The sequence below is a fragment of the Leucoraja erinacea genome, chromosome 3, assembly GCF_028641065.1.
Source record: "Leucoraja erinacea ecotype New England chromosome 3, Leri_hhj_1, whole genome shotgun sequence".
Classification (NCBI taxonomy): domain Eukaryota; kingdom Metazoa; phylum Chordata; class Chondrichthyes; order Rajiformes; family Rajidae; genus Leucoraja; species Leucoraja erinaceus.
In genome coordinates this window covers 88297344-88324503 of record NC_073379.1, presented here as the reverse complement: position 1 = coordinate 88324503, position 27160 = coordinate 88297344, and the positions used below count along the sequence as shown (strand labels likewise).

At 39.2% G+C, this 27160-nt stretch overlaps 1 protein-coding gene across 1 annotated transcript in view; it reads left to right on the top strand.

Annotated features, from left to right (window-relative positions):
• The window catches only part of LOC129694298 (dmX-like protein 1), a 216936-nt gene extending 190080 nt beyond the window's left edge, over window positions 1-26856 (top strand). The window contains exons 39-45 of the mRNA XM_055631009.1: window positions 4362-4422; window positions 8961-9088; window positions 13340-13423; window positions 13537-13628; window positions 15991-16043; window positions 19045-19262; window positions 23872-26856. Coding sequence (XP_055486984.1) covers window positions 4362-4422; window positions 8961-9088; window positions 13340-13423; window positions 13537-13628; window positions 15991-16043; window positions 19045-19262; window positions 23872-24105 — 870 coding nt within the window. The 3' untranslated portion in view covers window positions 24106-26856. The remainder of the gene's footprint in view (window positions 1-4361; window positions 4423-8960; window positions 9089-13339; window positions 13424-13536; window positions 13629-15990; window positions 16044-19044; window positions 19263-23871) is intronic.
• Window positions 26857-27160: the final 304 nt, after the last annotated feature.

Sequence of the window (27160 nt, the reverse complement as noted above, 5' to 3'; positions counted from 1 at the left end):
TTGAGCTTAACTTGGCATTTAACGCCTTTTTAAAAAAAAATCTTCACCTTGCTCCTTTCTTTCCTTTTACAAGGATTGCAAAATTTTTGAAGCATTCTGCTTTCAATCATAAAATACAAGCAGAAAAATGTTGAATATACTCAGTAGATCATGTTGCATCTGTGGAAAGAGAAACGGTTAACATTTCACATCTAATGAAAGGTCATCAACCTGAGTATCACTAGCACATTCTGTTTTCTTTTAATTTTCCAGCCATATGCAGCTTGAACAGCTCCCCTTAATTTCTCAATTCACTTTACAGCAAATATATGTTTCTGTACATTTTTATTTTCCTTACATGCACCTTCCCCTGTTGCTTATCTTTGAATATTAAAGACAATTCAGCTAAGTTTGATGGCACCAGAAAAGGTTTTTCAATAAAAGAGGTAAGTTGACAGCCTCTCTGAGCATGACTGAAAGCTGGTGAATGTTTGGTATTTGTTCATCTACAGTCAGTTAGCATTTTGCCTAAACGACTTTCACTGCGTGGACATCATTTCTGGGGGGGGGGGGGGGGGGGGGGGGGGGGGGGGTTCGGTGGCCTTAATAAGGACAATAAGACATAAATGTAGCATAACTTTGAGACTTTATAGATGTAAATTTGTTTTGTGAGCAGTGAAGGGCTGAATGGCCTACTCCTGCACCTATTTCCTATGTTTCTATGAATTCATAATTCAGTTTGCTCCCTTTAAGTATAAACTTATTAGCTAGGACAATACATTGCTGCATGTCTAATGCGGAGGTCTGAACCAGAGTACACTATATGAATTCAATTTCAACATGGCAGATTGAGAATTTGTATGGTGTAAATAACAGCCTGTAAATAAAAGGTTTGCGCCTATAAAAGTGGCCATGAAGATGTTCAATTGTCATAGTAGGTTACTTCTATTGATCAGAAAAACAGATCTGCGTAGACCTTTTGCACACATTTTTGCTTGCAACCTGCCATGTAAGTCACTTTTTCCACATTCATCCCACTGATCACTTGGTAATTAATTATCAATCAATAGGAAATTGGCCCAGGTCCTTCGGTAATAATTTGTTTTAGTGTGAATGTCATTTGCAATTAATGACATCATATTGCACAAGGAATATTTTTCAATACTGCCAATAAAAACTCGAGCTTTCAGTCAAAGCATCCAGAAATGAATGCTATTAAAGGAAATAAAACTGCTATTAACTGAGATATTCATGACTTGCAAATAGGACCTGCCAGCCTGACTTTTCAGTGATCAGCAGTATATTAAGTACTTTTCTGGCACTCCATTCACTAACACCAGACAATTTTTAAAAATGTCATGCTGAGATGCATTCTTGTGATTACTGGTCCTTAGACCAATAATGACTCACAATAGCTCATTGCGAGGGAGTTAGTCAGGCCAATTCATTATCATTCTGGATATCCAAATACGCTGGAGAGCACCATAACGCATTCTTCACCTTGTCCTTCATTTTTTGCCATTATACTGTGGCTGCCACAAAGAGCCTCTTAAGTGCAGCTCTGTTTACCTGCACAGCTGCTTGAGCCCACTTTACAGCTCGTTCCATTTTAATGCATGAAATAGTACAGTGTCAAATTGAATATATTTTGCCCAATTTCACAACAGTGGACATTAGTGCAATAAGCAACATATTTTTAGCAGACCCGCCAAAAGGAAACTCTCATTTCAAAGCTGCTCTCTTTGCTCACGTTGGCTCTTTTGATACTCTCACCTGGACAAAGTGATAGGCTCTTAATTAATTTTAGAACCAAAAGCCACGCCGTATAATCAGGCTGTTATGCGGAAGTTGAGACAGGGCATCAGGACACTGTCCCTTTGAGTCTTTAGCAGGCAGGTGGGACTGGTATAAATGGAGCATCTTGGACACTGTGGGCTAGTTGGGTTGAAGGTTTTTCTGTGCTGTAAGACTCGGATTCTAATAAGCTGTACTGTAGCAAAATTGAGGATATTGTGCAAGAAGTACTTTGACTGTACTCCATGTTATGAAGCCAATAATCTTGAAACATATGTCATCACTCTGCAAGCTCCTATGTTTTGTTAGTTTATTGTTCATGTGTCTCCATGTTTATCATAAATTTAACCTTTTATTAGGCATGTTTTGCTGCACCTGGCAGGCCTTTCTCATGATTGAAATGGTGAGAAACAATGTTGTTGTGCATAAACTCTGCAGTTTGCAACATGTTTGTTTGTATTTGGCTCCATGTAGTTAAGCAGAAATTATACAGTGCCCTCCATAATGTTTGGGGCAAAGACTTATCAATTATTTATTTGCCTCTGTACTCCACAATTTGAGATTTGTAATAGAAAAAATCACATGTGGTTAAAGTGCACATTGTCAGTTTTATACATTTTGGTTTCACCATGTAGAAATGACAGCTATATTTATTCACAGTCCCCTCATTTCAGGGCACCATAATGTTTTGGACACATGGCGTCACAGGCATTTGTAATTGCTCGGGTATGTTTAATTGCCTCCTTTATGCAGGTATAAGAGAGCTTTCAGCACCTAGTCTTTCCATCACCTTTGGGAACTTTTATTGCTGTTTATCAACATGAGGCCCAAAGTTGTGCCAGTGTGAAAGTCAAAGAAGCCATTATGAGACTAAGAAACAAGAATAAAACTGTGGGAGACATCAGCCAAACCTTAGGCTTGCCAAAATCAACTGTTTGGAACACCATTAAGAAGAAAGGGAACACAGGTGAGCTACTAATCAGAAAAGGACTGGCAGGCCAAGGAAGACCTCCACAGCTGATGACAGAAGAATTCTCTCCATAATTTAAAAAAATCCCCAAACACCTGACAAGTCAGAAAAACTCTTCAGGAGTCAGGTATAGATTTATCAATGACCACTGTCCGCATAAGACTTCAGGAACAGAAATACAGAGGCTACTCTGCAAGATGCAAACCACTGGTTAGCTGCAAAAATAGGATGGCCAGATTACAGTTTGCCAAGAAGTACTTAAAAGAGCAACCACAGTTCTGGAAAAAAGGTCGTGTGGACAGATTCTTCTTCTTGCGTATGGTATTTGTGCACATCGGGTTGATTGCATGTCGAAACCGGGTGGACCACGTGAAGGTTGCAATCTCCTACCCATGAGGACAGATGAAACGAAGATTAACTTATATCAGAGTGAAGCCAAAACAAAGTATGGAGGAGAGAAGGAACTGCCCCCCAAGATCCAAAGCATACCACCTAATCTGTGAAACACGGTGGTGGGGGTGCTAAGGCCTAGGCATGTATGGCTGCTAAAGGTACTAGGCTCAGTTATCTTCATTGATGTTAACTGCTGATGGTAGTAGTATGATGAATTCTGAAGTGTATAGACACACCCTATCTGCTCAAGTTCAAACAAATGCCTCAAAACTCATTGGCCGGCAGTTCATTCTACAGCAAGACAATGATCCCAAACATACTGCTAAAGCAACAAAGGAGTTTTACAAAGCTAAAAAATGGTCAATTCTTGAGTGGCCAAGTCAATCACCCGATCTGAACCCAATTGAGCATGCCTTTTATATGCTGAAGAGAAAACTGAAGGGGACTAGCCCCTAAAACAAGCATAAGCTAAAGTTGGCTGCAATACAGGCCTGGCAGAGCATCACCAGAGAAGACACCAAGCAACTGGTGATGTGCATGAATCGCAGACTTCAAGCAGTCATTGCATGCAAAGGGTAGCAACAAAATACTAAACATGACTTCTTTCATTTCCATGACATTGCTGTGTCCTAAACATTATGGTGCCCTGAAATGGGGGGACTATGTATAAACACTGCTACATGGTGAAACCAAAATGTATAAAAAATGGCCTTTATTAAAATCTGCCAATGTGCATTTTAACCACATGTGATTTTTTTTTAATGTTACAAATATATCAGCCATGATCACATTGAATGGTGGTGCTGGCTCAAAGGGCCAAATGGCCTACTCCTGCACCTATTGTCTATTGTCTATAAATCTCAAATTGTGGAGTACATTGGCAAATAAATAAATCATGGGTCTTTGTCCCAAACATTATGGAGGGAACTGGATATAATACATTATGTAGCAAATAATATAATCCCATATAGTGTATTTTTGTTTAAGGAAGTAAAATATTTGGCTAGATTTAATTAGGAAATAACTATCATAGAAATGTGCTTAATAGTTCAACTTCAAAGCAAATAGTACATGATGAGTGGCAGAGTGTGTTGGTAGTGCAGGCAATCAAGGATGAATTCTTTATCCATTATTCCTGTTTTATTTGTATTAGCTGAGCATCAATGTCACTGAAGTAATACACTGTAAATATTGTGAGTATAACATGCAGTATTCACTTTGACAGATGATAAAGAGGAATATGAATAATGCCAGGAGAATGGCTTCACATCCAACACTACCTTACTGTGAGTTTACATGTAGAATGTTTAATGCTGTATGTTTGTGACAGTCAACATTGAATATCAGTGTCATTGCTTCCATCATCATGAATTGCTCAAGATCAGGTTTGAATGTGTTTCTGTCCTAGAGTTAATACACAATTTAAGATGATCATTTTAGAATTACTAAACTGCCTTTAAAATGCAACAACTTTATATGGGACTATAAATCACATAGAATTCAAAAAAGACATCTTATTTTACTTTCTTATATCTTTTCTTTCTTTTTTGTTTCTTGTTTTTTTTGGGGGGGGGGGGGGTTCTCCTTGATCCTTTTTTTAATCTCTTTTTCAGGTTTTACGTTTCTACGGGTCTCTCTTGATCACTCTCTCACTCACTTACTATAGCAATGTTACAAAATTTTGAGATTTAAAAAATCAAGTCTTTAATTTATCCCATCAGATAAAGCATAAAAAGAAGTTTAATTTGACACCTAATTTACTTTCATATCTTCAGTATTAAAAAGGTTATGGCCATTTTCATACTCGGAAATTAGCATCTTGTTCCCTATTGCTTTTTCATTGACTTAACACAAAAGCTGTGATCGAGAACATTTAAAAGTCCATTACTTTATTAAAATTTAAGAGAACTGAAAGAAATTTTCAGTTATTATAGATTGAAGCATTCTGAAACAAATATGAAACAATCTTACTTAGATGACTTGAAATTATAGTATATAGTTAGTTAGTTACCTAATTGTAGCTAATTACAAAAAGCAATTACTAGATCTAAACATCTATCCATTTCTTAAGAATAGATTAACATTTTTAAGTAGCCTAAGTGTGCAAATATCATTCACACAAGAATTCAGAATATAACATAATTTTTAAATCTCATTGTCATAGGTTTATAGGCCAAATGGAAGGAATTTAATATTTAACACCTGTAAATTAATGGCCATTTAAATCAGCTTGCGAGTGGAATTTTCTGGAACGTTGAGGTTGCGGTGATTTAGTCCCCATATCGGCAGCAAATACACTGCCGGTTCGTTTGGGGACTAAATCACCGTTTCGCAACAAAATGTGAATTAAATACATCTTAAGAAACATATTTATACATAAAAATAAACTACTTTTTTTTTTACCTGTCCCCTACATAAAATCCGGCCCCGTTGTCGGCATTGATGGCTTCAGAAGCTGATCTTAAAATCACTCCAGTGATTAACTTGTCGGGTGAATTTTTTTTTAAAAGACACAGAACGGCTCAAGATTCCTGCATCCACAGTCTCTTTTAAAATTATTTTTTCAGAATAAAATTTAATTTTGCATCATCTATCTTGTTGGAAATCTTTAAGGATTAGTGTTTACATAATTCGAGATTGTGATTTTAAAAAGTTGTTCATTCTGATGGTACGAGGATTATATAATGTGCATATTTTGTCAGGTGTGTCAGTAATTTAAAGATAAATATTCTAATATATTAAGTTAGGAACCAGTTTCTTTTTCTGGATGTGCCACTGGTATGCTTTTCTTCAGAATTAAACTGTTGAAGATAAATTATCTGCATTCTTAACTGTTCTTTCTGTTAATTAGTTTGCATCTGTAAATTTGCCTGCATTGTGCAGGGCATTTCTAATGAGGCAATCTAGATAGTATTCAGCCGAAGGATTGTGTTCAACTCTTGCCACGGTACTTGAGAAACGATATTGAAGTCTTGGAAAATAACAAGTTTATTGGAAAAATTCTAACAATGTGTTATAATTTTTTTTTCCTGATATGGAAAGACTAGAGGAACTGGTTGTTCTCTTGTTAGTTATAGACGTTAGTTTGACGTCAGTGGTGGGCAAATTAATGGAAAGGATACTTAGAGATAATATATATAAGCATCTGGATAAACAGGGTCTGATTAGGAACAGTCAACATGGATTTGTGCCTGGAAGGTCATGTTTGACTAATCTTCTTGAATTTTTTGAAGAGGTTACTCGGGAAATTGATGAGGGTAAAGCAGTGGATGTTGTATATATGGACTTCAGTAAGACCTTTGACAAGGTTCCTCACAGAACGTTGGTTAAGAAGGTTCAATGGTTGGGCATTAATGGTGGAGTAGCAAGATGGATTCAACAGTGGCTGAATGGGAGATGCCAGAGAGTAATGGTGGATGGTTGTTTGTCAGGTTGGAGGCCAGTGACTAGTGGGGTGCCACAGGGATCTGTGTTGGGTCCACTGTTGTTTGTCATGTACATCAATGATCTGGATGATGGTGTGGTAAATTAGATTTGTTAGTATGCAGATGATACTAAGATAGGTGGGGTTGTGGATAATTAAGTAGATTTTCAAAGTCTAGAGAGAGATTTATGCCAGTTGGAAGAGTGGGCTGAAAGATGGCAGATGGAGTTTAATGCTGATAAGTGTGAGGTGCTACATCTTGGCAGGACAAATCAAAATAGGACGTACATGGTAAATGGTAGGGAATTAAAGAATGCAGGTGAACAGAGGGATCTGGGAATAACTGTGCACAGTTCCCTGAAAGTGGAATCTCATGTAGATAGGGTGGTAAAGAAAACTTTTGGTGTGCTGGCCTTTATAAATCAGAGCATTGAGTATAGAAGTTGGGATGTAATGTTAAAATTGTACAAGGCATTGGTGAGGCCAATTCTGGAGTATGGTGTACAATTTTGGTCGCCTAATTATAAGAAGGATGTCAACAAAATAGAGAGAGTACAGAGGAGATTTACTAGAATGTTGCCTGGGTTTCAGCAACTAAGTTACAGAGAAAGGTTGAACAAGTTAGGGCTTTATTCTTTGGAGCGCAGAAGGTTAAGGGGGGACTTGATAGAGGTCTTTAAAATGATGAGAGGGATAGACAGAGTTGACGTGGAAAAGCTTTTCCCACTGAGAGTAGGGAAGATTCAAACAAGGGGACATGACTTGAGAATTAAGGAACAGAAGTTTAGGGGTAACATGAGGGGGAACTTCTTTACTCAGAGAGTGGTGGCTGTGTGGAATGAGCTAAAATAAAAAAATAAAAATTTAAATTAAAAAAAAATAAATAAAATAAAATAAAATAAAAAAAGTAAAAATAAATAAATAAATAAAAACAATGGGACTAGGGGATAATACGTGTTCGGCACGGACTAGAAGGGTCGAGATGGCCTGTTTCCGTGCTGTAATTGTTATATGGTTATATGGTTCTCCTTTAAGTTAAGAGGACACTTAATAGAGATGTTAAAAATCCTAAAGTATTTTGGTGAACTAAATATGGAGACAATTAATAATTAGATAATGCAATATATAAAAATAATTGACAAAAGAACATGAAACTGATTGTGGACTTAGGAAGGGGTAGGATGGGGACCCACAGTCCCGTTTATATCAACGGGTCGAAGATGGAAAGGGTCAAGAACTTCAAATTCCTGGGTGTGCATATTTCCAAAGATCTCTCCTGGTCCCAGAACACTGATGCAATCATAAAGAAAGTACATCAGCGCCTCTACTTCCTGAGAAGATTACGGAGAGTCGGTATGTCAAGGTGGACTCTCTCGAACATCTACAGGTGCACTGTAGATAGCATGCTAACCAGTTGCATAGTGGCTTGGTACAGCAACCTGAGCACCCAGGAGCAGAAAAGGCTGCAAAAAGTTGTAAACACTGTCCAGTCCATCATCAGCTCTGACCTCCCTAGCATCGAGGGGATCTTTTGCAGTCGCTGCCTCAAAAAGGCTGCCAGCATCATCAAGGACCCACACCATCCTGGCCACACACTCATCTCTCCGCTGCCATCAGGTAGAAGGAACAGGAGCCTGAAATCTGCAACATCCAGGTTCAGGAACAGCTTCTTCCCCACAGCCATCAGACTATTAAACACAACTTCAAACAAACTCTGAACAACCTATTGCACTTTATCTGTTTATTTATGTGTGTGTGTGTGTATATATATATTCTATGGTATATGGACATACTGATCTGATCTGTATTTATGTCTACAATATTCTGTTGTGCTGAAGCAAAGCAAGAATTTCATTGTCTTATCTGGGACACATGACAATAAACTCTCTTGACTTGACTTGACTTGAAATATGAGAAATCTAGACCATCATAACATAGCGTGCATCTCCACACAGTGCGTGTGATTGTTAACCATAAATGACATTTGAGTTTATTGTAGACATTGATGGGAATGGAGTACAGGTTACAGATGGAATAATAAATTATAGAAAAAAGCTTTGTATCAACAATAATATAAACCGCTGCAGTGAGAAACATTCACAGCATAGGCAAGTTTACTTACTTATTGCATGAATAACGTTTCTTGCTGGGATCCTGGAATGTACAAAAAACATATGAAAGAAGCTGTTTAATACTTTTTGGCAACACTTTTTAGAACTAATATTTTTCAACCATTTATTATTATTATTGGTTTATTATTGTCATTTGTACCGAAATACAGTGGAAATGTTTGGAATTATTAAACCAACAAAGTATATAGGTTTCAATCAAAATCTTGAAGTTTTTCTTGAATTAGTAATAAGACATTGACTGACCAAAACTCCTTCTCAAATGATCTAGATCTGACTGGTGCTCAAGATGGCAGTGTTCGGATGTTTGAATGGGGCCACTCGCATCAACTAGCATGCTTTCGACCTTCTGGTAATTCTAGAATAACAAGAATCCGATTTAATCATCAGGGTAACAAGGTACGTTATCTATGAAAGAATTTTAACAAATATTAAGGAATTAAAGTTTAACTTTTGCTGTTATTTCTGCATTATGTCATCATGTCAATTCGGATGACTATAATAAACAAAATACTTGTTTTGGCATTTCACAACAGCAATCATTCTTTTAGTTGCTAGAAATAAATTGTAGGTCATCGGATATTCTCAGATCCATTTCGTTTCCTAATGTGTTAAACTAAATATTATTGGCGTTTCCCTCCCATCCCTCCTTTCAACATCACCTGTAACAATTGGCAAGGAGATTTACTTTACTTTACATTGTCAAGATGCCAAGCTATTTTGCAATTTTATGCATGCTATTTAGCATGCCATTTAGTTGTCTCTACTGCTTTCCTGCTTCTTGCTTGGGGACAAAATGTTTGTTACACCCTCTATATCTTGATTTGATCATAGCTGGAGCATCACTGTCAGTGTTCTCTTATGTTAACTTAAAAGCCTTTTAAGGGTTCATCTTTGGTTTTGTTCTGTCTGCACCTTGAAAACTGTATCAATACATTTTAAATTACTTTTCATTTGCATGTCAGTTACTTCAATGGTAAAAGTACCATTCTTTTGCTCATTGGATACTAAAGTCCTAAAATATACCTTTGGCATTATCAAGCAATTCTTGGTAGCACCTAGACCCTCTTAGTCTTGACTTTATGTAAACTTCTACTTGTCCAAAACTGCTATCAACTGATAGCATCGACTCATAGTGTAAAAAGTTGATGTTATTAACTAATGAGACCTACTTTTTTTTTCTCAATCCTGTTCTTGGAGATGTGTGAATTCCTCATTATTTTCTTACTTTCACAATACTGCACAAATTTCTCCATTGCTGTGCTCCACTGTAACATTATCTAATTCTACTGACCGGGGTCGGGCTGCGCTGCTGCAACCCGACCCCGGGATTCGGGGGCTCCAACCGCAGGTCTGGTGGACAGTGACACCGGGAGCCCGCGGGTCCCTGCTGGGAGACCGCTTTTCGGGGCTTCCGTAATGGCGACTTCTCCCGCCCGAGTTGCGGGTTTGAGGATGACCTGGAGCGGGGCCTTACATCGCCCGGCGCGGCTTTAAATGGCCGCAGGACTTGCTAGCGCACGCCGGGGGCTCCAACACCAAGACCCGGAGCAGGGCCTTGCATCACCCGGCTTTCTAATTGTCGCGGGACTTATTTACCATCGCCCGCCGGGGGCTTTGACTCTGACATCGGGAGGAGAATGAGGAGTGCAGGGGAGGGATAAAACTTTGCCTTCCATCACAGTGAGGAGGAGATTCACTGTGATGGATGTTTGTGTAAATTGTGTTGTGTCTTGGTTCTTCTTCTTGTGTGTATGACTGCAGAAACCAAATTTCGTTTGAACCTCTGGGTTCAAATGACAACAAATAAATTGTATTGTATTGTATAACCAAAAAAGCAAAAGCAAGCAACTGCAGTGCCAGGCATCTGAAATAGAAAACAAATACTGTAAACATTTGGCAGGTCAGGCAGCATCTGTGACAAGAGAAGCAGTTAATATTTCAACGCAATTATCCTTCATACTTTTCTGCACATCATAAACTCCTGCATATCCTTCCCACCTTTGCCTATTTCATAGTGGTGATCTAATATTAATTTGTCCTTTTGTCTTGAAATTGTTTATGAAACTCAAATTATCAGTGTTGCATGTCTATTTTTATTGTGAGTTATTTTGTAATAAATTTAATAAAGATCTAATAATTTAGAAAATAATCTAAAGCTAATTTCAAACGGCTCTGGCCCAAATAAATCGGAACTGAGAAGTGGCAGAACGATGTTCTACCTTTAAGGAGGTGACTATTCTGAAATTGTGAGAGCACTTTCCATTAAAAGCAAAAGAAGAACAACAGTTTGTTATAACCTCTATATCTTGATGGCAAGATATTCCAGCATGGCAAAAGAGATCCAGGAAAAAATAATGCAAAAATGGCTGCTTATTTCAAGCATAGGGTTGTAAATGTCATGACAGGCTTGAAGACAGAGTCAATAGTCATCTATTGAATTTGTTAAGGGAAATGCTGGTTTACAAAAAAAGACAAAAGGGGCTGGAGTAACTCAGCAGGTCAGGCAGCATATCTGTAGTACATGGATAAATTACGTTTCTGGTTGGGTCCCTTCTGAAGACTCAGTCTGAAGAAGGATCCTGACTAGAAACATTGCCTATCCATGATATCCAGAGATGCTACCTGACCTGGTGAGTTACTCCAGCACTTTGTCTTTTTTTTTGTAAACTAGCATCTGAAGTTTCTTGTTTCTATATTTGTAGTAAAAGGCTGTTTTGGATTGGAGGAAAGTGAGTAATGGCATTTTTGTGGGATTGGTGTTGGAGGCTATTGTTTTAAAAAAAATCTACATTAATTTCCTAGGCCTGTGGGATCACTCCACGGGTTCTAACTTTGAAGATGATACAAAACATTATTGTTGTAAACTGTAAAGTGGAAAGATTATGATAAATTGTAGCAGCATTTAAACTAGATGTGTAGATGAAGTTTTATGTGAAAAATGTGATACATTTAGTAAGAAGTATGAGGAAAGGCAATATAAAATAAAGGACACTAAAAGCGATGCAGGAGCAGAGAACCCTGAGAATGTGGGTGCATAACTCATTGACAGTGTCAAGCTGGGTTGCAAAAGCAGTGAATATAGGATATATATTTTCTGATATTGTCAATATTCCTAGCGTATAAAAACAGTGTAGTCATCTTGAATTTTTATAAAACATTGGCCAGGCCTCAAATGGAATATTGTATTAACTGCTAGTCAGGTCAGAAATTATATGGAGTCACGGATATAAAGTGGAGAGGGTTGAGAGGAGATTTATGACAATGATTCCTGGAACAAAGAGCTACAGTTAATTATGAAGATAAATTGGAGGTTGGAACTCCTATTAGTGGAGAAGAGAAGGGTGAGTGGAGATTTGATAGATGTATATAAAATTAAGTCCAGACAGAATCAATATTGGGGGGTTTTCCTGTTGATGAAAACCTTGTGCAGCCTGTGATTGGAATCTGGAAAGCAATGCCTGCCAATGTGGCCTTCAAAGGGGAATCCAATGAATACACCATCATGAAATTTGTGCAAAGCGAAAAGGAAGGGGTTAAGGAGTAGAACCAGTGAGTTGCTCTGGCACAGACCAATATGGACTTGATAGACTGAATTGTTCCTTCCTGTGCAATCACCAGTCTATGATTCTGTGAAATGTTGGCACTATCAAAGCCATAGAGACCCTTCGGCCCAACATGTCCATGCTGACCGGGTTTTATACCTAAGCTGGTCCCATTTGCACGTGTTTGGCTCTAAACCATAACTACGCATGTACCTGTCCAAATGTCATTAAAAAAAGTTGTCATTGTACCCACCTCCGCAGTTCATTCCATATATATCTGCACAATCTTCGTGAAGAAATTGCCCCTCTGATCTCTTAAGTCTTTCCTCTCTCATCTGAAAGCTATTCCCTTTAGTTCTGGACTATTTTACCCCGTGAAAAAGAATAACTATTCATATTAGGATTTTCCTTTTATCTTTTCTGCCAGAGATATATTGGTTACTCTTTTTGCCTTACTGATTTCTCTCAAGTGTACTGCTACATGTATTCCTTAAGGGATTCACTTGAGCTGCCTACACCTGACATATGCCTCAGTTTTTCTGGCGAGAGCCTCAATATCCCTCATCAACCCGGGTTCCCTGAACATGCTAGCTTTGTCCTTCAGTGAAACAAGAACATTCTGTCACTGAACTTCCCAATCTCACCAATAATTCTTTACCTGTAACCAGCATCTTCCAATGAACCTCTGCAAGTTCCTGTCTTCACATTGGAGTTAGAATATCAGTGACTTAATATTGGATGTAGCGCAAATCATTTTGATGCCATTTTTCCTTTTAACTTCTTTGTGCAATTGTACAAAGTTTAAAATTGACAAAGTTTTACTGCAGTTACATTTGAAGCACAGACTGTCAATGATATTCCATGGCATTTTGCAAACTCTGGGTAAAACTAGCTGCCATTCTCGTTAATAATTCTTCAGTTTATGATCTTTAATTGATGTGCTTGAAGTGTCAAAATGTTACTGGCAAAGTAATTAAAATTTCTGTTTTATTTCAATCACGCTGAAGAAATGTAGAAAAGCAAGGTTGATCGTTCTGTATTAGAAATGCAAAAGATGCCATCCATTTATAAGTATGAGGTATATAACCATCTGTCTTTATACCAGTTTGGCATTGTAGATGGAGATGGATATCTGAGCTTCTGGCAAACAAATCCAATTGCTTTAGGAGCCACTCCAAAACCTTATTTGGTGAGCTAATAATTAGTTGCCTTTATTTATTTAAATCTGATATGTTAATAAAACTGCATATAATTTAATAGTCTGCTGCCTATTCATTTCATTAATTATGTTTTATTTTTCAGACTTGGCAGTGCCATAACAAAACAGCAAATGATTTTGTTTTTGTTAGTTCCTCTACTTTAATAGCTACGGCAGGGCAGTCTAGTGATAACAGGTAAGATTAAGAGGTCGATGTTTAGCTTTTGGATACATTCAGCACATTTTCCACAAAAGCAGTTGTACAATGCTGCTTTTGGTCAGAAATGGATAACAAAACTGTTAATTCTGGAATGTACTGTATCAATCACTATTTCTGGGTTATTTTGTACTATTACAAACATTCAAGGCATTTCCAGGCACAAGTCACTGTTTTGTGGTTTCCACATTACAGGATGGTTGCATTTGGTTTGCAATGATCATTTTAGAATATTGAAGAGAAACCTGGACAATGTTATCCGAAGAGCAACTATTGTTGGTTGCTCTCTGAATAAATTAATGTTACTATAGCAATGTCAGACCATATACACACCAGGTATGTTAGTTGACCAATGATCAATAAAAGTATCCTCCTTTCTGACCCTCTAAATAATGGAAAGTTTCAGCCATGCCATTACATGTTTGCTCTATTCAGTCTGTTGACTTGTGGACATTCATTTAGAAATTGCAGTCTACCATTAATGGCTGCAGTACCTTGTATAGTTAAAATAACATAAATTAGCTATACCAATAATTGAGGGTGCATAATTGTCTATAGATTAAAATGAACAATATGCTGGAAACAGCTGGACAGAAACATCTCTGGAAACAGAAACAGTTATTGTTTTGGGTCAGAGATCCTATATCAGAACTGGGAAAGAAAGATGAAAAAAATGTGGATTTAAGGTGCAGAGAAGTTGGCAGGAGAAATGGCTCGTCTAAAGGGAATATCTGTACTAGTATGTGACTCAATTATACAAAAATAAGTGGAAGGATGTGTTGCAATTGGGCAATGGGATTGGTTTAGATTGAGTGATTGGGCAAAAACCTGGCTAATAGTGTTCAGTGATGAGAAGTATGAGGTTATGTAGTCAGGGAAAATATTCAAAAAGTGGAGTATTATTTACATTTTGCAGAGAGACTGCAAATCGGCACGTGCATGGGGATCTAGGTGTTCTCATGCATGAATCACAATTTTCATTAGCATGCTCAGCAAGTAGTTCAGAAGACAAATGGCATGTTTGCCTTCTTGCGAAGAGGTTGGAATTAAGAGGGTGGTTTTGTTACCGGGTATTGATAAGGCTACACCTGAAATACCTTTCACAGTTTTGGCCCCCTTAGCTAAAAAAGGATATGGTGGCATTGGTCGAGGTACAAAGGATACCTTAAGGGGTTGGACAGGCTAGATGCAGGAAGATTGTTCCCGATGTTGGGGAAGTCCAGGACAAGGAGTCACAGCTTAAGGATAAGGGGGAAATCCTTTAAAACCGAGATGAGAAGAACTTTTTTCACACAGAGAGTGGTGAATCTCTGGAACTCTCTGCCACAGAGGGTAGTTGAGGCCAGTTCATTGGCTATATTTAAGAGGGAGTTAGATGTGGCCCTTGTGGCTAAGGGGGTCAGGGGGTATGGAGAGAAGGCAGGTACGGGATACTGAGTTGGATGATCAGCCATGATCATATTGAATGGCGGTGCAGGCTCGAAGGGCCGAATGGCCTACTCCTGCACCTAATTTCTATGTTTCTATAATATACACTGGGATAGTTCCTGGAATGGGATGGTTGTCCTAACAAGAGAAGCTATACAATTTGGGTCTGCATTCCTTGTTTTTGATGAATAAGGGGTGAAGTTAATCAAACCCAAGATCCTAAAGGAGCTTGACTGGATAGATGTTGAGATATTTTCACAGGTGGGAGTGCCGCGAACGAGATACATAGCTACAAATTTAAAACTGAGGTGTAGGGAAATTTTATTTCACAGGGTAATGAATTTCAGAAATTTTCTGAGCTTGATCATTTAAAGTGGAAATAGACATGCTTGAAAGATCAAGGAATTCGGAATTGGATGTAGAAACAAGGAACTGCAGATGCTGGTTTACAAGAAAACTTTAAAAAAAAGATACATAGTGCTAGAGTAACTCAGCAGGTCAGGCAGCTTCTCTGGAGAACATGCATAGGTGATGTTTCAGATCGAGACCCTTCTTGAGACTGAAGAAGATTTCAGACAAGGAGTTATTGGGAACTACCACAGAGGAGGAGTTGAGGCTAACATAATAACAATGATCATATTGACGGCAGAGCAAACGGAAAGAGCCTGGTGGCCTGCTCCTGATCTCATCTCATCACAGATATTCCCCTTGTGCTCTACATTCCTCCCACCAGCTCATCTACAAATTTAAATTATATTTTACATCCACCTTTCACAAGTGTGATGATGACCTGAGTTTTTTTGGATTTGAGCATCTGTTGTGTTTGAGTTATGTACAGATGTCAGTTCTAAAGTAAATATTTTTGAAAAAAAAATCAAATCTGTTCTAAAGAAAACCTTTTCCTTCTGCTTAGGAATATCTGCCTCTGGGATACACTTGTGCCACAAAGTAATAGTCTCATTCACGGTAACGTATAATATATTGTTTCAAAGTTGCAATTATTTACTTAATAATGAACCTTTATGGGGATAAGTTATAAAACATTTACTGAAGATTGATTAATATGTAGTGGATTTTGACCTAACAAGTCAAAGTTTTTATCAATGTTTTCAGCTTAAAGTTTTTATTTCAAAGTTTGATAGATCAAAAATCATGCCACACTGGTTGGCTGCTGAAGAGCTAATTCTCACCCTGAAGCTCTGCCTCATTTGTCTCCATTTATTTAGAATTCCTTTAAACATAATCCTTTGACTACTGTTTTGTGATCTGCCCAAATAGCATGTTATTTCATTTGGTGTTTGATGCACCTTTGGTAGTCTTATTAAGCCAATGAATGCAAGTTAAAACGGGTTACCTCAGTTTTAATAGGCAACATTTACACAAAATAAACACTCAAACTTTGCTTACAGTAATTTTTTATGTATAATATACATTAAAATATAATAAATCACTATCATTAATATTAAACAAAGGGTTTATTTATCTGCATATGTAAGTGCTCTGTTACAGTAGTGTTTCCAATACTTACAGTGTATTTGGTGATCAGCATTTTTTTAATCTATAGAATGAGACAGATCTTGCATTGTCAGAATGATATATCTTTGGTTCCCATTGTTGTTTGCTATCTTTACACATGATCTTGGATTTGGATTCAAATAAGTATCTTTCAATTTTGCATTAACATTTTATCATAAGATCTAACTAGTATCTACCTAGGATGTAACTAGTAGAGTGGATAAGGGAGAACCAGTGGATGTGTTAATATGGACTTTCAGAAGGCTTTCGACAAGGTCTCACATAAGAGATTAGTATACAAACTTAAAGCACACGGTATTGGGGGTTCAGTATTGATGTGGATAGAGAACCGGCTGGCAGACAGGAAGCAAAGAGTAGGAGTAAACGGGTCCTTTTCAGAATGGCAGGCAGTGACTAGTGGGGTACCGCAAGGCTCAGTGCTGGGACCCCAGCTATTTACAATATATATTAATGATTTGGACGAGGGAATTGAATGCAACATCTCCAAGTTTGCGGATGACACGAAGCTGGGGGGCAGTGTTAGCTGTGAGGAGGATGCTAGGAGGCTGCAAGATGACTTGGATAGGCTGGATGAGTGGGCAAATGCATGGCAGATGCAGTGTAATGTGGATAAATGTGAGGTTATCCACTTTGGTGGCAAAAAACAGGAAAGTAGACTATTATCTGAATGGTGGCCGATTAGGAAAAGGGGAGATGCAACGAGACCTGGGTGTCATGGTACAACAGTCATTGAAAGTAGGCATGCAGGTGCAGCAGGCAGTGAAAAAAGCGAATGGTATGTTAGCATTCATAGCAAAAGGATTTGAATATAGGAGCAGGGAGGTTCTACTGCAGCTGTACAGGGTCTTGGTGAGACCACACCTGGAGTATTGCATACAGTTTTGGTCTCCTAATCTGAGGAAGGACATTCATGCCATAGAGGGAGTACAGAGAAGGTTCACCAGATTGATTCCTGGGATGTCAGGACATTCATATGAAGAAAGACTGGATAGACTCGGCTTGTACTCGCTAGAATTTAGAAGATTGAGGGGGGATCTTATAGAAACTTACAAAATTTTTAAGGGGTTGGACAGGCTAGATGCAGGAAGATTGTTCCCGATATTGGGGAAGTCCAGAACAAGGGGTCACAGTTTAAGGATAAAGGGGAAATCTTTTAGCACTGAGATGAGAAAAACATTTTTTAGACAGAGAGTGGTGAATCTCTGGAATTCTCTGCCACAGAATGTAGTTGAGGCCAGTTCATTGGCTATATTTAAGAGGGAGTTAGATGTGGCCCTTGTGGCTAAACGTATCAGGGGGTATGGGGAGAAAGCAGGTACAGGATACTGAGTTGGATGATCAGCCATGATCATATTGAATGGCAGTGCTGGCTCGAAGAGCCGAATGGCCTACTCCTGCACCTATTTTCTATGCTTCTACGTTTCCTGCCAGTTACAGTAAAACTACTGCCCGTTTACCATTTATTTTGTTATTGATAGATGTAATCAGTTTTTCCGGGTGAGTTGCTTGTACTTACAAACCATTCAGCGCTCAGTATGTGGTCTTCTTGCATTGTGGAAACCAAATACAACTTGAAGTCACAGAGTCATACAGCCCTTTGGCCCTACTTGTCCATGTCGACCAAGATACCCCATGTAACCTAGTCCTATTTGCTTGTGTTTGGTCGATATTCCTCTAAATCATTCCTATCTGTATGTCTGTCTGTGTATTTTAAATACTGTTATCGTGTCCCTCAAACACCTCCTCTGGGAGCCCATTCTTTATACTCGCCATCTGCGCGTATCAGTGCTCTGCTGAAGTGGTGTTTCCAATACTTTGTGCATTTTGAGATTTATAGTTTTTCTTTAATTTAATTTTTGCAAGGAGGCAGCTTGGATGACCTTTTCAGAACTCCTCCATTCAGTTGGGAAGTGTAATTCCTAGCTTCCAGTTGCCTGTCACTTCAAGGCCCCGTACCACATTCAAACCTTTTTTAATCTCTGTGTTTGGCCTCTTGCACAGTTCTAATAAAAGTTAAAGTAAGCAAATAAAATGCACCCTATCACCCGATTGGCGCATTGCATCTTTCATGACTCAACGTTGAATTTAATAATTTCTAATTCAGCCATTTAATTTGTGTTTCTAGTGTTTTTTTTCTCTTTTCCTTTCTGGTATTTTGATTTCATTTGTCCTCCTATTTATATTTCTTCTAGCGATGTCTTTCCCACTCTCTTTCAAAGGTACCAACATCACCCGTGCTATTCAATGTCTCTATCCCACCACACACCTTTCTGTTTTGTTCCCTCCTCTCCTCCTCCAACCTGCTCTGTAACTTAATTTTAAATTAAAGTAGTTTTTCAGTTTTGAAAATCATATACTTGAAATATTCCTCATTGATTCCAGCATTCTCTATTGTTATGCCTTGATTCAGTATATATTCTTTGCATTCCAGCATTCACATGTCATGAAAGTGGAGCTACTGTGTTGGCATATGCATCAAAGCAGCAGCTTTTATTATCTGGTGGAAGAAAAGGTTTCATCTGTATACTTGATCTACGCCAGCGACAATTACGTCAGACGTTTCAGGCTCACGATTCGCCTATTAAAGCGATTGCTGTGGATCCAACAGAGGAATACTTCATTACAGGGTCTGCTGAGGGTAACATGAAGGTACAAAATATCAATTGTTAATTTAAAATAAAATTGATGTAAATTATTTTCCAGACAGAATTTTCATCCATAATTCAGCATGTGTAGGTAAAAATAATCTGATTAAAACATAAAAGATAACGTAAAAGATGTATGACATACGCTAGCTGTGTTAGAAACATAGTAAATAGGTGCAGAAGAAGGCCATTTTCCCCTTTGAGCCTGCACCACCATTCATTGTGATCATGGCTGAACATCCACAATCAGTAACCCGTGTCTGCCTTCTCCCCATATCCCATGATTCTGCTAGCCTAACTCTAAAATTCATCCAGTGAATTGGCCTCGACTGCTTTCTGTGCCAGAGAATTCCACAAATTCACAACTCTCTGGGTTAATAAGTTTTTTCTCATCTCAGTTTTAAATGGCCTCCCCTTTATTCTTAGACTATGGCCCCTGGTTCTGGACTCCACCATCATTGGGAACATTTTACCTGCACCTAGCTTCTCCAGGCCTTTTATAATTTTATACGTTTCTATAAGATCCCCTGTCATCCTTCTAAATTCCAGTGAATACAAGCCCACTCTTTCCAATCTTTCCTCATATAACCATCCCGCCATCCCATGGAAAAACCTCGTGAACCTACGTTGCACTGCCTTTATAGCAAGGATGTCCTTCCTCAAATTAGGAGACCAAAACTGCATACAATACTCCAGATGTGGTCTCACCAGGGCCCTGTACAACTTTTTTACTCCTATAGCCCTGCCTGGGTTCGACGCTCAAACCGGCCTCGGGAGAGAGCGAGTTGGGAAGCTCCGGAAGCCGCATGATTTTCGAGCAGCCATGACCCGAGATCAGATCGCCCGACGCAGGGGAGCTGAGATTCCCCCCCTGATCGTCCCGACAAGAAGGCCCACCGCCGGCTATGGGAGTAAGATCGTCACGGGAAGGCCGCACCAAACCAGTTTTAAGGCCATGAGGGGGGGAATAGGGGGAAACCGTTTTCAGGCACCTACCTCGACAGAGAGGTGACTTTCTTCCTTGTCGCTTCTTCGCCTCCCACCCTCCTCGTGGCCTTAAAACTGGTTTAGTGCGGCCTTTTCCGGAGTCGGGCCCAGAGTTTCAGCGGCGGCACAGCGAGGACTTTAACATCGCGGGCCCAGAGCGGGTCTTTTAATATCGCAGACCCACTTGCCGGAGGTTGCCAAAGAAGCTCTCCGACCACTGGCCCACGGCATACAACATCCTGGAGCCTCGGTCTGTGGAGCTTCTGGCGGCAGGCATGGAACGGACTTTACTGACCATCATGGAGTGGGCGATCCCTCGCATGCGATTTACAACATCTGGAAACCGCGGTCTCCGATAAGGAGGTGACCAATTGGGAGCTCCAGGGTGTGCTCGACCTGTCCCGACGTCGCTGTTCCGACCATCCTGACCAGAGGGCTTGAACATCGGGCCGTAGCGGCGACTACGGAGGGTCGGGGCTCCGAACCCAGGTGAACAAGGGAGGAGGAGGACTGTCTGAACTGTATAAGCCAGTTCGGTATTCCGAAAAAAGCAAGGAATCGTATTTGTCAAAGGTCCAATGCTATAAATAAAAATCGAACAAAATCGCCCCGAGGCCCAGCATGGAGAAGCGCAACCTCCGCCTCTCCCAGACCAACCGACCACACCAGGCCCACAGAATCCACAGCCAGCACCAATTCCAGCCCAACCCCACTCCAACTCCAGAGGAACCCACTCCCCGATGGGCCACTACGGCGACAAGTGCCAGTTCGCCCATGGCCTCAGCCGCTACCCCAAGTACAAGCCGTACCTTGCAAACCACCGGCTTCTGCCCCTACGTTACTCGCTGCCACGTCATCCACAACCCTGAGGAGGAGCGAGGGCCCCGGCCTCGCCTGCGCCAGAGCGCCAGCCTGTGCTCAGCCTCCTCCGTCCCGGCGCTAGACTGTGCTGCATTGCGGGCCGCCTTCAGCCCGACCTGAAGTTAGAGCTGGCACGGACTCTGGACTTGGGACTGTGCAAGTGTGGGGGAGGAGGATGCTGCCGCTGCCAGCTCCACCATCACCAGCAGTACCTGCTGCCCATCTTCAGCAAGATTTCAGTGTCGGACTGAGGGGAGGGGGCTGGAGGTGGAGGGCTGCTGGCCATAGGTAGAGCCAAGCTGGAGACGGCAGCTGCAATTCCGGGGCCGCCCCGCCAGCCCTGGGCCACCCCAGACTACTGAACAAGGACGGCCCAACAGCAATTCAACAACACCCGCAGCGAAGGAGAGTTGACCTCAACTACGGACGAAATGCAAGCCCGCACACAATACAGCACCACCATACCTTATGGTGTATGTGACAAATAAATTTGAACTTGAACACCCAGGACTCGTTTCCCAATACCATGTGCTCTAATTTTACCCACTAATCTCCTGAGTTGGAACTTGTCAAAGGCTTCCTGAAAGTCCAGATACACTACATCCACTGGCTCTCCTTCATCCATTTTACTTGCATCTTCACAAAACATTCCAGAAGATTAGTCAAGAAGGATTTCCCCTTCATAAATCCGTTGAAAAGACTAGGCATGTATTCACTGGAGTTTAGAAGGAAAAGGGGGACCTTATAGAAACATATAAAATTATAAAAGGACTGGACAGGCTAGATGCAGGAAAAATGTTCCCAATGTTGGGCGAGTCCACAACCAGGGACCACAGTCTTAGAATAAAGGGGAGGCCAATTAAGACTGAGATGAGAAAAACATTTTCACCCAGCGAGTTGTGAATTTGTGGAATTCCCTGCCACAGAGGGCAGTGGAGGCCAAATCACTGGATGGATTTAAGAGAGAGTTAGATAGAGCTCTAGGGGCTAGTGGAATCAAGGGATATGGGGAGAAGACAGGCACGGGTTATTAATTGGGGACGATCAGTCATGATCACAATGAATGGCGGTGCTGACTCGAAGGGCTGAATGGCCTCCTCCTGCACCTATTTTCTATGTTTATATGTAATCCATGCTGACTTGGACCAATCCTTTTACTGCTATCCAAATGCGCCGTTAAAAGCAGTATTGAGCCAAATGAAAGGGTTTTTGTGGGGCATTGTTTTGAACATAAACACACATTAAGGGCAGCACAGTGTTGCAGCTGCTGTCTCACAGCGCCAGGGACCCGTGTTTGATCCTGGCCTTGGGTGCATGTTCTCCCTGTGACTGCATTTCCTTCGGTTGCTTTGGTTTCCTTGCACATCTCAAAGATGGGTCGGTTTGTAGGTTAATTGACCTCTCTAAATTGCCCCTAGTGTGAAGAAAGTGGGTGACTAAGTGTGATAACAGAACTCGTGTGAATGGATCAATGATTGGCATGGACCTAGTGGCCGAAGGGCCTGTTTCCATGCTGCATCTCTAAACATTTTTCAAACTTCTAAAATTATGCTGTGTTGTGGGTGGATTCCTCATCAACCAATATCCTCAATAATTGTTTAAGAAGGAACTGCAGATGCTGGAAAATCGAAGGTACACAAAAAAGCTGGAGAAACTCAGTGGATGCAGCAGCATCTATGGAGCGAAGGACATAGGCAATGTTTCGGGCCGAAACCCTTCTTCAGACTGATCGGTGGTGGGGGGGTGGGCGGGGACAAGAAAGGAAAAAGTAGGAGGAGCCCGAATGCTGGGGGATGGGAGGAGACAGCAGGGGGGCTGAGGAAGGGGAGGAGACAGCAAGGACTAACAAAATTGGGGACTAACAATTTTTGTCATCACAAAACATTGAATCCCCTCTGTTCTGAATATCATTGATTATCCTCCATTTTGCTTTTGGAAACACTTTAAAGAACCTGAGGTTCAAGGTTCTTGATTCGAAACGTCACCTATCTGCGTTTTCCTGAGGTGCTGCCTGACCCATTGAATTACTCCAATACTTTGTATCTTTTTTAGTTATTAATGTCCAGTAGGCATTTTCCACATGACATCTTTCTTCTCACCATATATTCTGCCTTTATAAAATTGCTTTATTTAATTACTCTTGACTTTGAGTTTAGTTTATTGTCACATGTATCGAGGCACAGTAAGAAGCTTTGTTTGTTTCCTGTCAGCGGAAAGACTATACCTGATTACAATCGAGCCATTCACAGTATACTGTACAGATACAGGGCAAAAGGAATAATGTTTAGTGTAAGATACAGTCCAGTACAGTGATTAAAGATAGCCCGAGGGTCCCCAATGGGGTTTAATTCTATTAATTTTCAGAAGGTTTGACTGGGCAAAGTTGTAATAGCAGTATAAACCCATTGGAAAGGACATGCAATTTTGTTGAAGCTCAAACTAATGGCATCTCAGAACCTTGAGCTGTTTGTTGACATCTGTAATCCAAATCACCATGAAGCTGTGAAAAGTCGATTAGTAACCAAATCTGATTATATATGATATAATCAGATATTTAAAGGAAATGATCACTGGCACCGCTGACATCAAAGAAGGTTATTGCAAGACCATGCAGCTCCAAGTAATGTAGACCTTCGGTTGATTCATACAAAATAACAGAAAAAGCTCAACAAATGAGTAGTGAAGTAATTTGTAAACTTGTCTTGCAATAAACATTTTAAACTGTACTACTTTAGAAGTTTATATTTGTTTTCTATTACTTTCAGATTTGGAATTTGTCCACTCTCAACCCGATTCATACATTCTCAAATGAGCATGCTCGACAGTCGCTCTTCAGAAACATAGGAACAGGGGTCATGCAAATAGAGACTGGTCCGGCAAATCATATATTCTCCTGTGGAGCTGATGGGACAATGAAAATGAGGATCCTGCCAGATCGCTTTAGCACAGGAAGTGGAAAATTGGATATCTGGCAAAATGATGTAAAATTTATACTATAACAATATAAATGAACAATTTATATTATTATAGTGATACTATCAGCACAATCCGTTGTAACTTAAATCTACCAAAATAGTTGTTTATTAAGAGTGAAACAAACACTGGTGCCACACATAGGATAGGTGTTGGGCTAAAGTGTGGGAGGGGGGGGAGTGCTTATTCATTTTTAATTAATGCACTGATGCCTTAAGAAGATTGGACACTTAAGGACTTTGTTAATAGTTGGAAGGAGGAATTGAATCTCTATGTGTCAAAATATGAGAATGAAGTGATTTTCTTGTAAAACATGGTAAAATATATTTGCTGCTATAAAGCTTTTTGTTGAAACTGGTTGCTGATATTTTTGAAGTGTCAAAATGTACAGTGCTTTAAGAAGTCAAAGTATAAGATATAATAATTATCTTTTTTATGCTTGTATTAAAAGTTTATATATGATATAAAGTTATCATTTGAATTGTGACCATTCCTTATTTTTAGCTGTAGGAAGTCCCTGAAATACAAGCTATAAATAGATTTTGCTTATCTTCATATGGGAGAATGCAACTGGTGCTCCATACTGGCAAGGGAGAGGGGGAAACAAATCTTGTACAGCATTGTACTGGAAAATGAAAGGTACATTTGTAAAAAAGAACATTTGTGTTGTGCTGGAGCTAGAAATTATCTACTGAAATTTAAATATTCCTTACAACACAACTATTATATTTAAATTATTTTCTATCTATGTGCAAAGTACATACACCGAGAGGGCATCAAATAAAGCTCTCCTTTCACTGCTGCTTTGCATGAGCTCACCAATGGATATGTTGCAGTTGAGCTAGGGTTGCTCGGCATCTGAAATTACCAAGATTAGTAACTCGTGATGTGGGGCAATCATGAGCACAACTGCATCCTACTATCTAGTTTTGCAATGTGTTGATCCGTCTGTAAATGCTTTTAAATGTTTCAGCCTACACCATGTGATTAAAACTCCATGCAGTTGGGAATGGTGAGAAAACTGCTAACCACTGCACCTAAACAGTAACATTCTGAAGGTTTTATCTGAAGAAGCATGCTAAGGTGGGCAAGATTTATGATGTCCAGAGCTCAAAGTTTAAAAAAATTGTATCTTTTTTATAATCAAATGTTTAAATGCAGTACTTAATGGAAAATAAGCCAAAACCAGAATAAAGGCTGCAGCCTTCCTTTCTATAAACCAGAAAAGTCAAAGTAAAAGTTGCGTATTTATTATCTGATTGTTAATTATCTTATGAAATGAAGATTAAATGCTGATAACTTCAAGGAGTGACTATTTCTTTAAGATAAATCTTAAGCCAATAGTCATCAGATTTTTGTATTTACCCTTGCATATACTACCATTCACTATGATCAGCCTTGTTTTTTGAATGCAAAAGGCACTTTTTTTTTTAGATGTTTCTCATCCCATGCTATGTATCCATTAGCAGAGAAAGCAGGGTGACATGTTTTTTCTCGACTCGGATCATTCATGCACCACTAAAACATAGGTGTAGGGAAGCTGCCCAGTATTAATTGAACATTCTCTCTTCACGTAAGTATTCCCAGATTGTACTGATGGAGCTGATTGGAATCAGGTCTTCAGTACAACATCTTCAGCAAATTACTTATTACTTTGGTTTTTAAAAGGTAATTAGGACCAAGAAAGGCAACGTTATAGTACTTTTTTCCCTATTCGATGTCTTTTAAGGATAAATATATTTCTAGGTCAACCTAATTTGTTAGAATTAGGGAATTGCACAACTACTGTATAATCAAACAGCAACCAAATTATTACCAAGTCCATATATCAAATATGCAGCAGTACATAGAACCTTGCACAGTTGGAAATTTCTCGTGTTCAGGAACACAGAATTAATTAAAAGACATTGTAAAAAGTAACTATTACTATTTCATGTCTAATCAATAGTGGGAATAGCTATCTGTAAGTAAAGATTATAACATTCACCTTGGTGAATGGCAATAATTTTTGTGGAGCCGGTAGCCTGGGTATAGATCAGAAAATGTATAGCTTGGAAAATGTTTTTTGCATAGGGTTCATTTTTTTAATGTTTAATTGACAAATGCAACAGTTGTAGTTAGTATAAATGTAATCTTAGCTGATCAGTTTAATGAGATTTATTAATTTCATTGGTTACATAAATCTGTGTTTGTGGTTAGCAAAAAAAGTATTCTGTTCAGACATTTACATTTTTATCCATATTGAATGGCTTATTTAGAAACCTTGTTATTTTTTTTTGTTATAAACTCAGGATATATCATCTTTAGAAGTGTTTTAGTACAATTAAAATTGTAAAAGTGAAACAGTTTACCTGTCAGATAACTTTATTTACTAGAAAATAGAAAAGAAACAGATCTTGATCATTTTAATTGTGCAATGAGAAATACTAATTTTATTAAAACAACATTTATGAAAACTTTGGAAATCTGAAGAAACAATTTGTTCTTTTGCATTTATATGAAATATTATGTAATAATTGATTTGAAAGAAAGTACAGCACAAGTTAATCATCAGGTAATTCCTGAAGTACAAGAATCTCCGGGATGAACACATTTTACAAGTAAAAATTAACCTTTTGCTTTGAAACAAATCGAAAGAGAAGTCTGTAATCCCAAGTAACATTACTGGTGTCTGACTTCTTGCCTTGTCAGAAGCTGCTTTACTGAATTCTCTTTAAAAATGTCAATCTTGTATTTAAAATTCATAATTGTTTCAATAAAATAGCAATGAGAATCAAGGATTTCTTTTTTGACATGTTCTTTCTCGGTTGAAAATATGGAGTCAGATTACAAGTCAGTCAAACAAACAGTTCTAGGACAGGTTGAGGAGGCTAATAATTGTCCATGTGTCAGTATTGCACAAGAAAATGAATGTCTGCAAATAAATCTGAAAGTGCTGGAGGCATGAACTGCTCTGGCAAATGGCTATAATTGGATTAGAGTAACAATACAATCAGTGTCCCTGTGCTTCATAATACACATTATGAACACAAAATAATTTTCAAAAGGTTTGTCAAGCTACAGTCAAAGTATTCAACAACA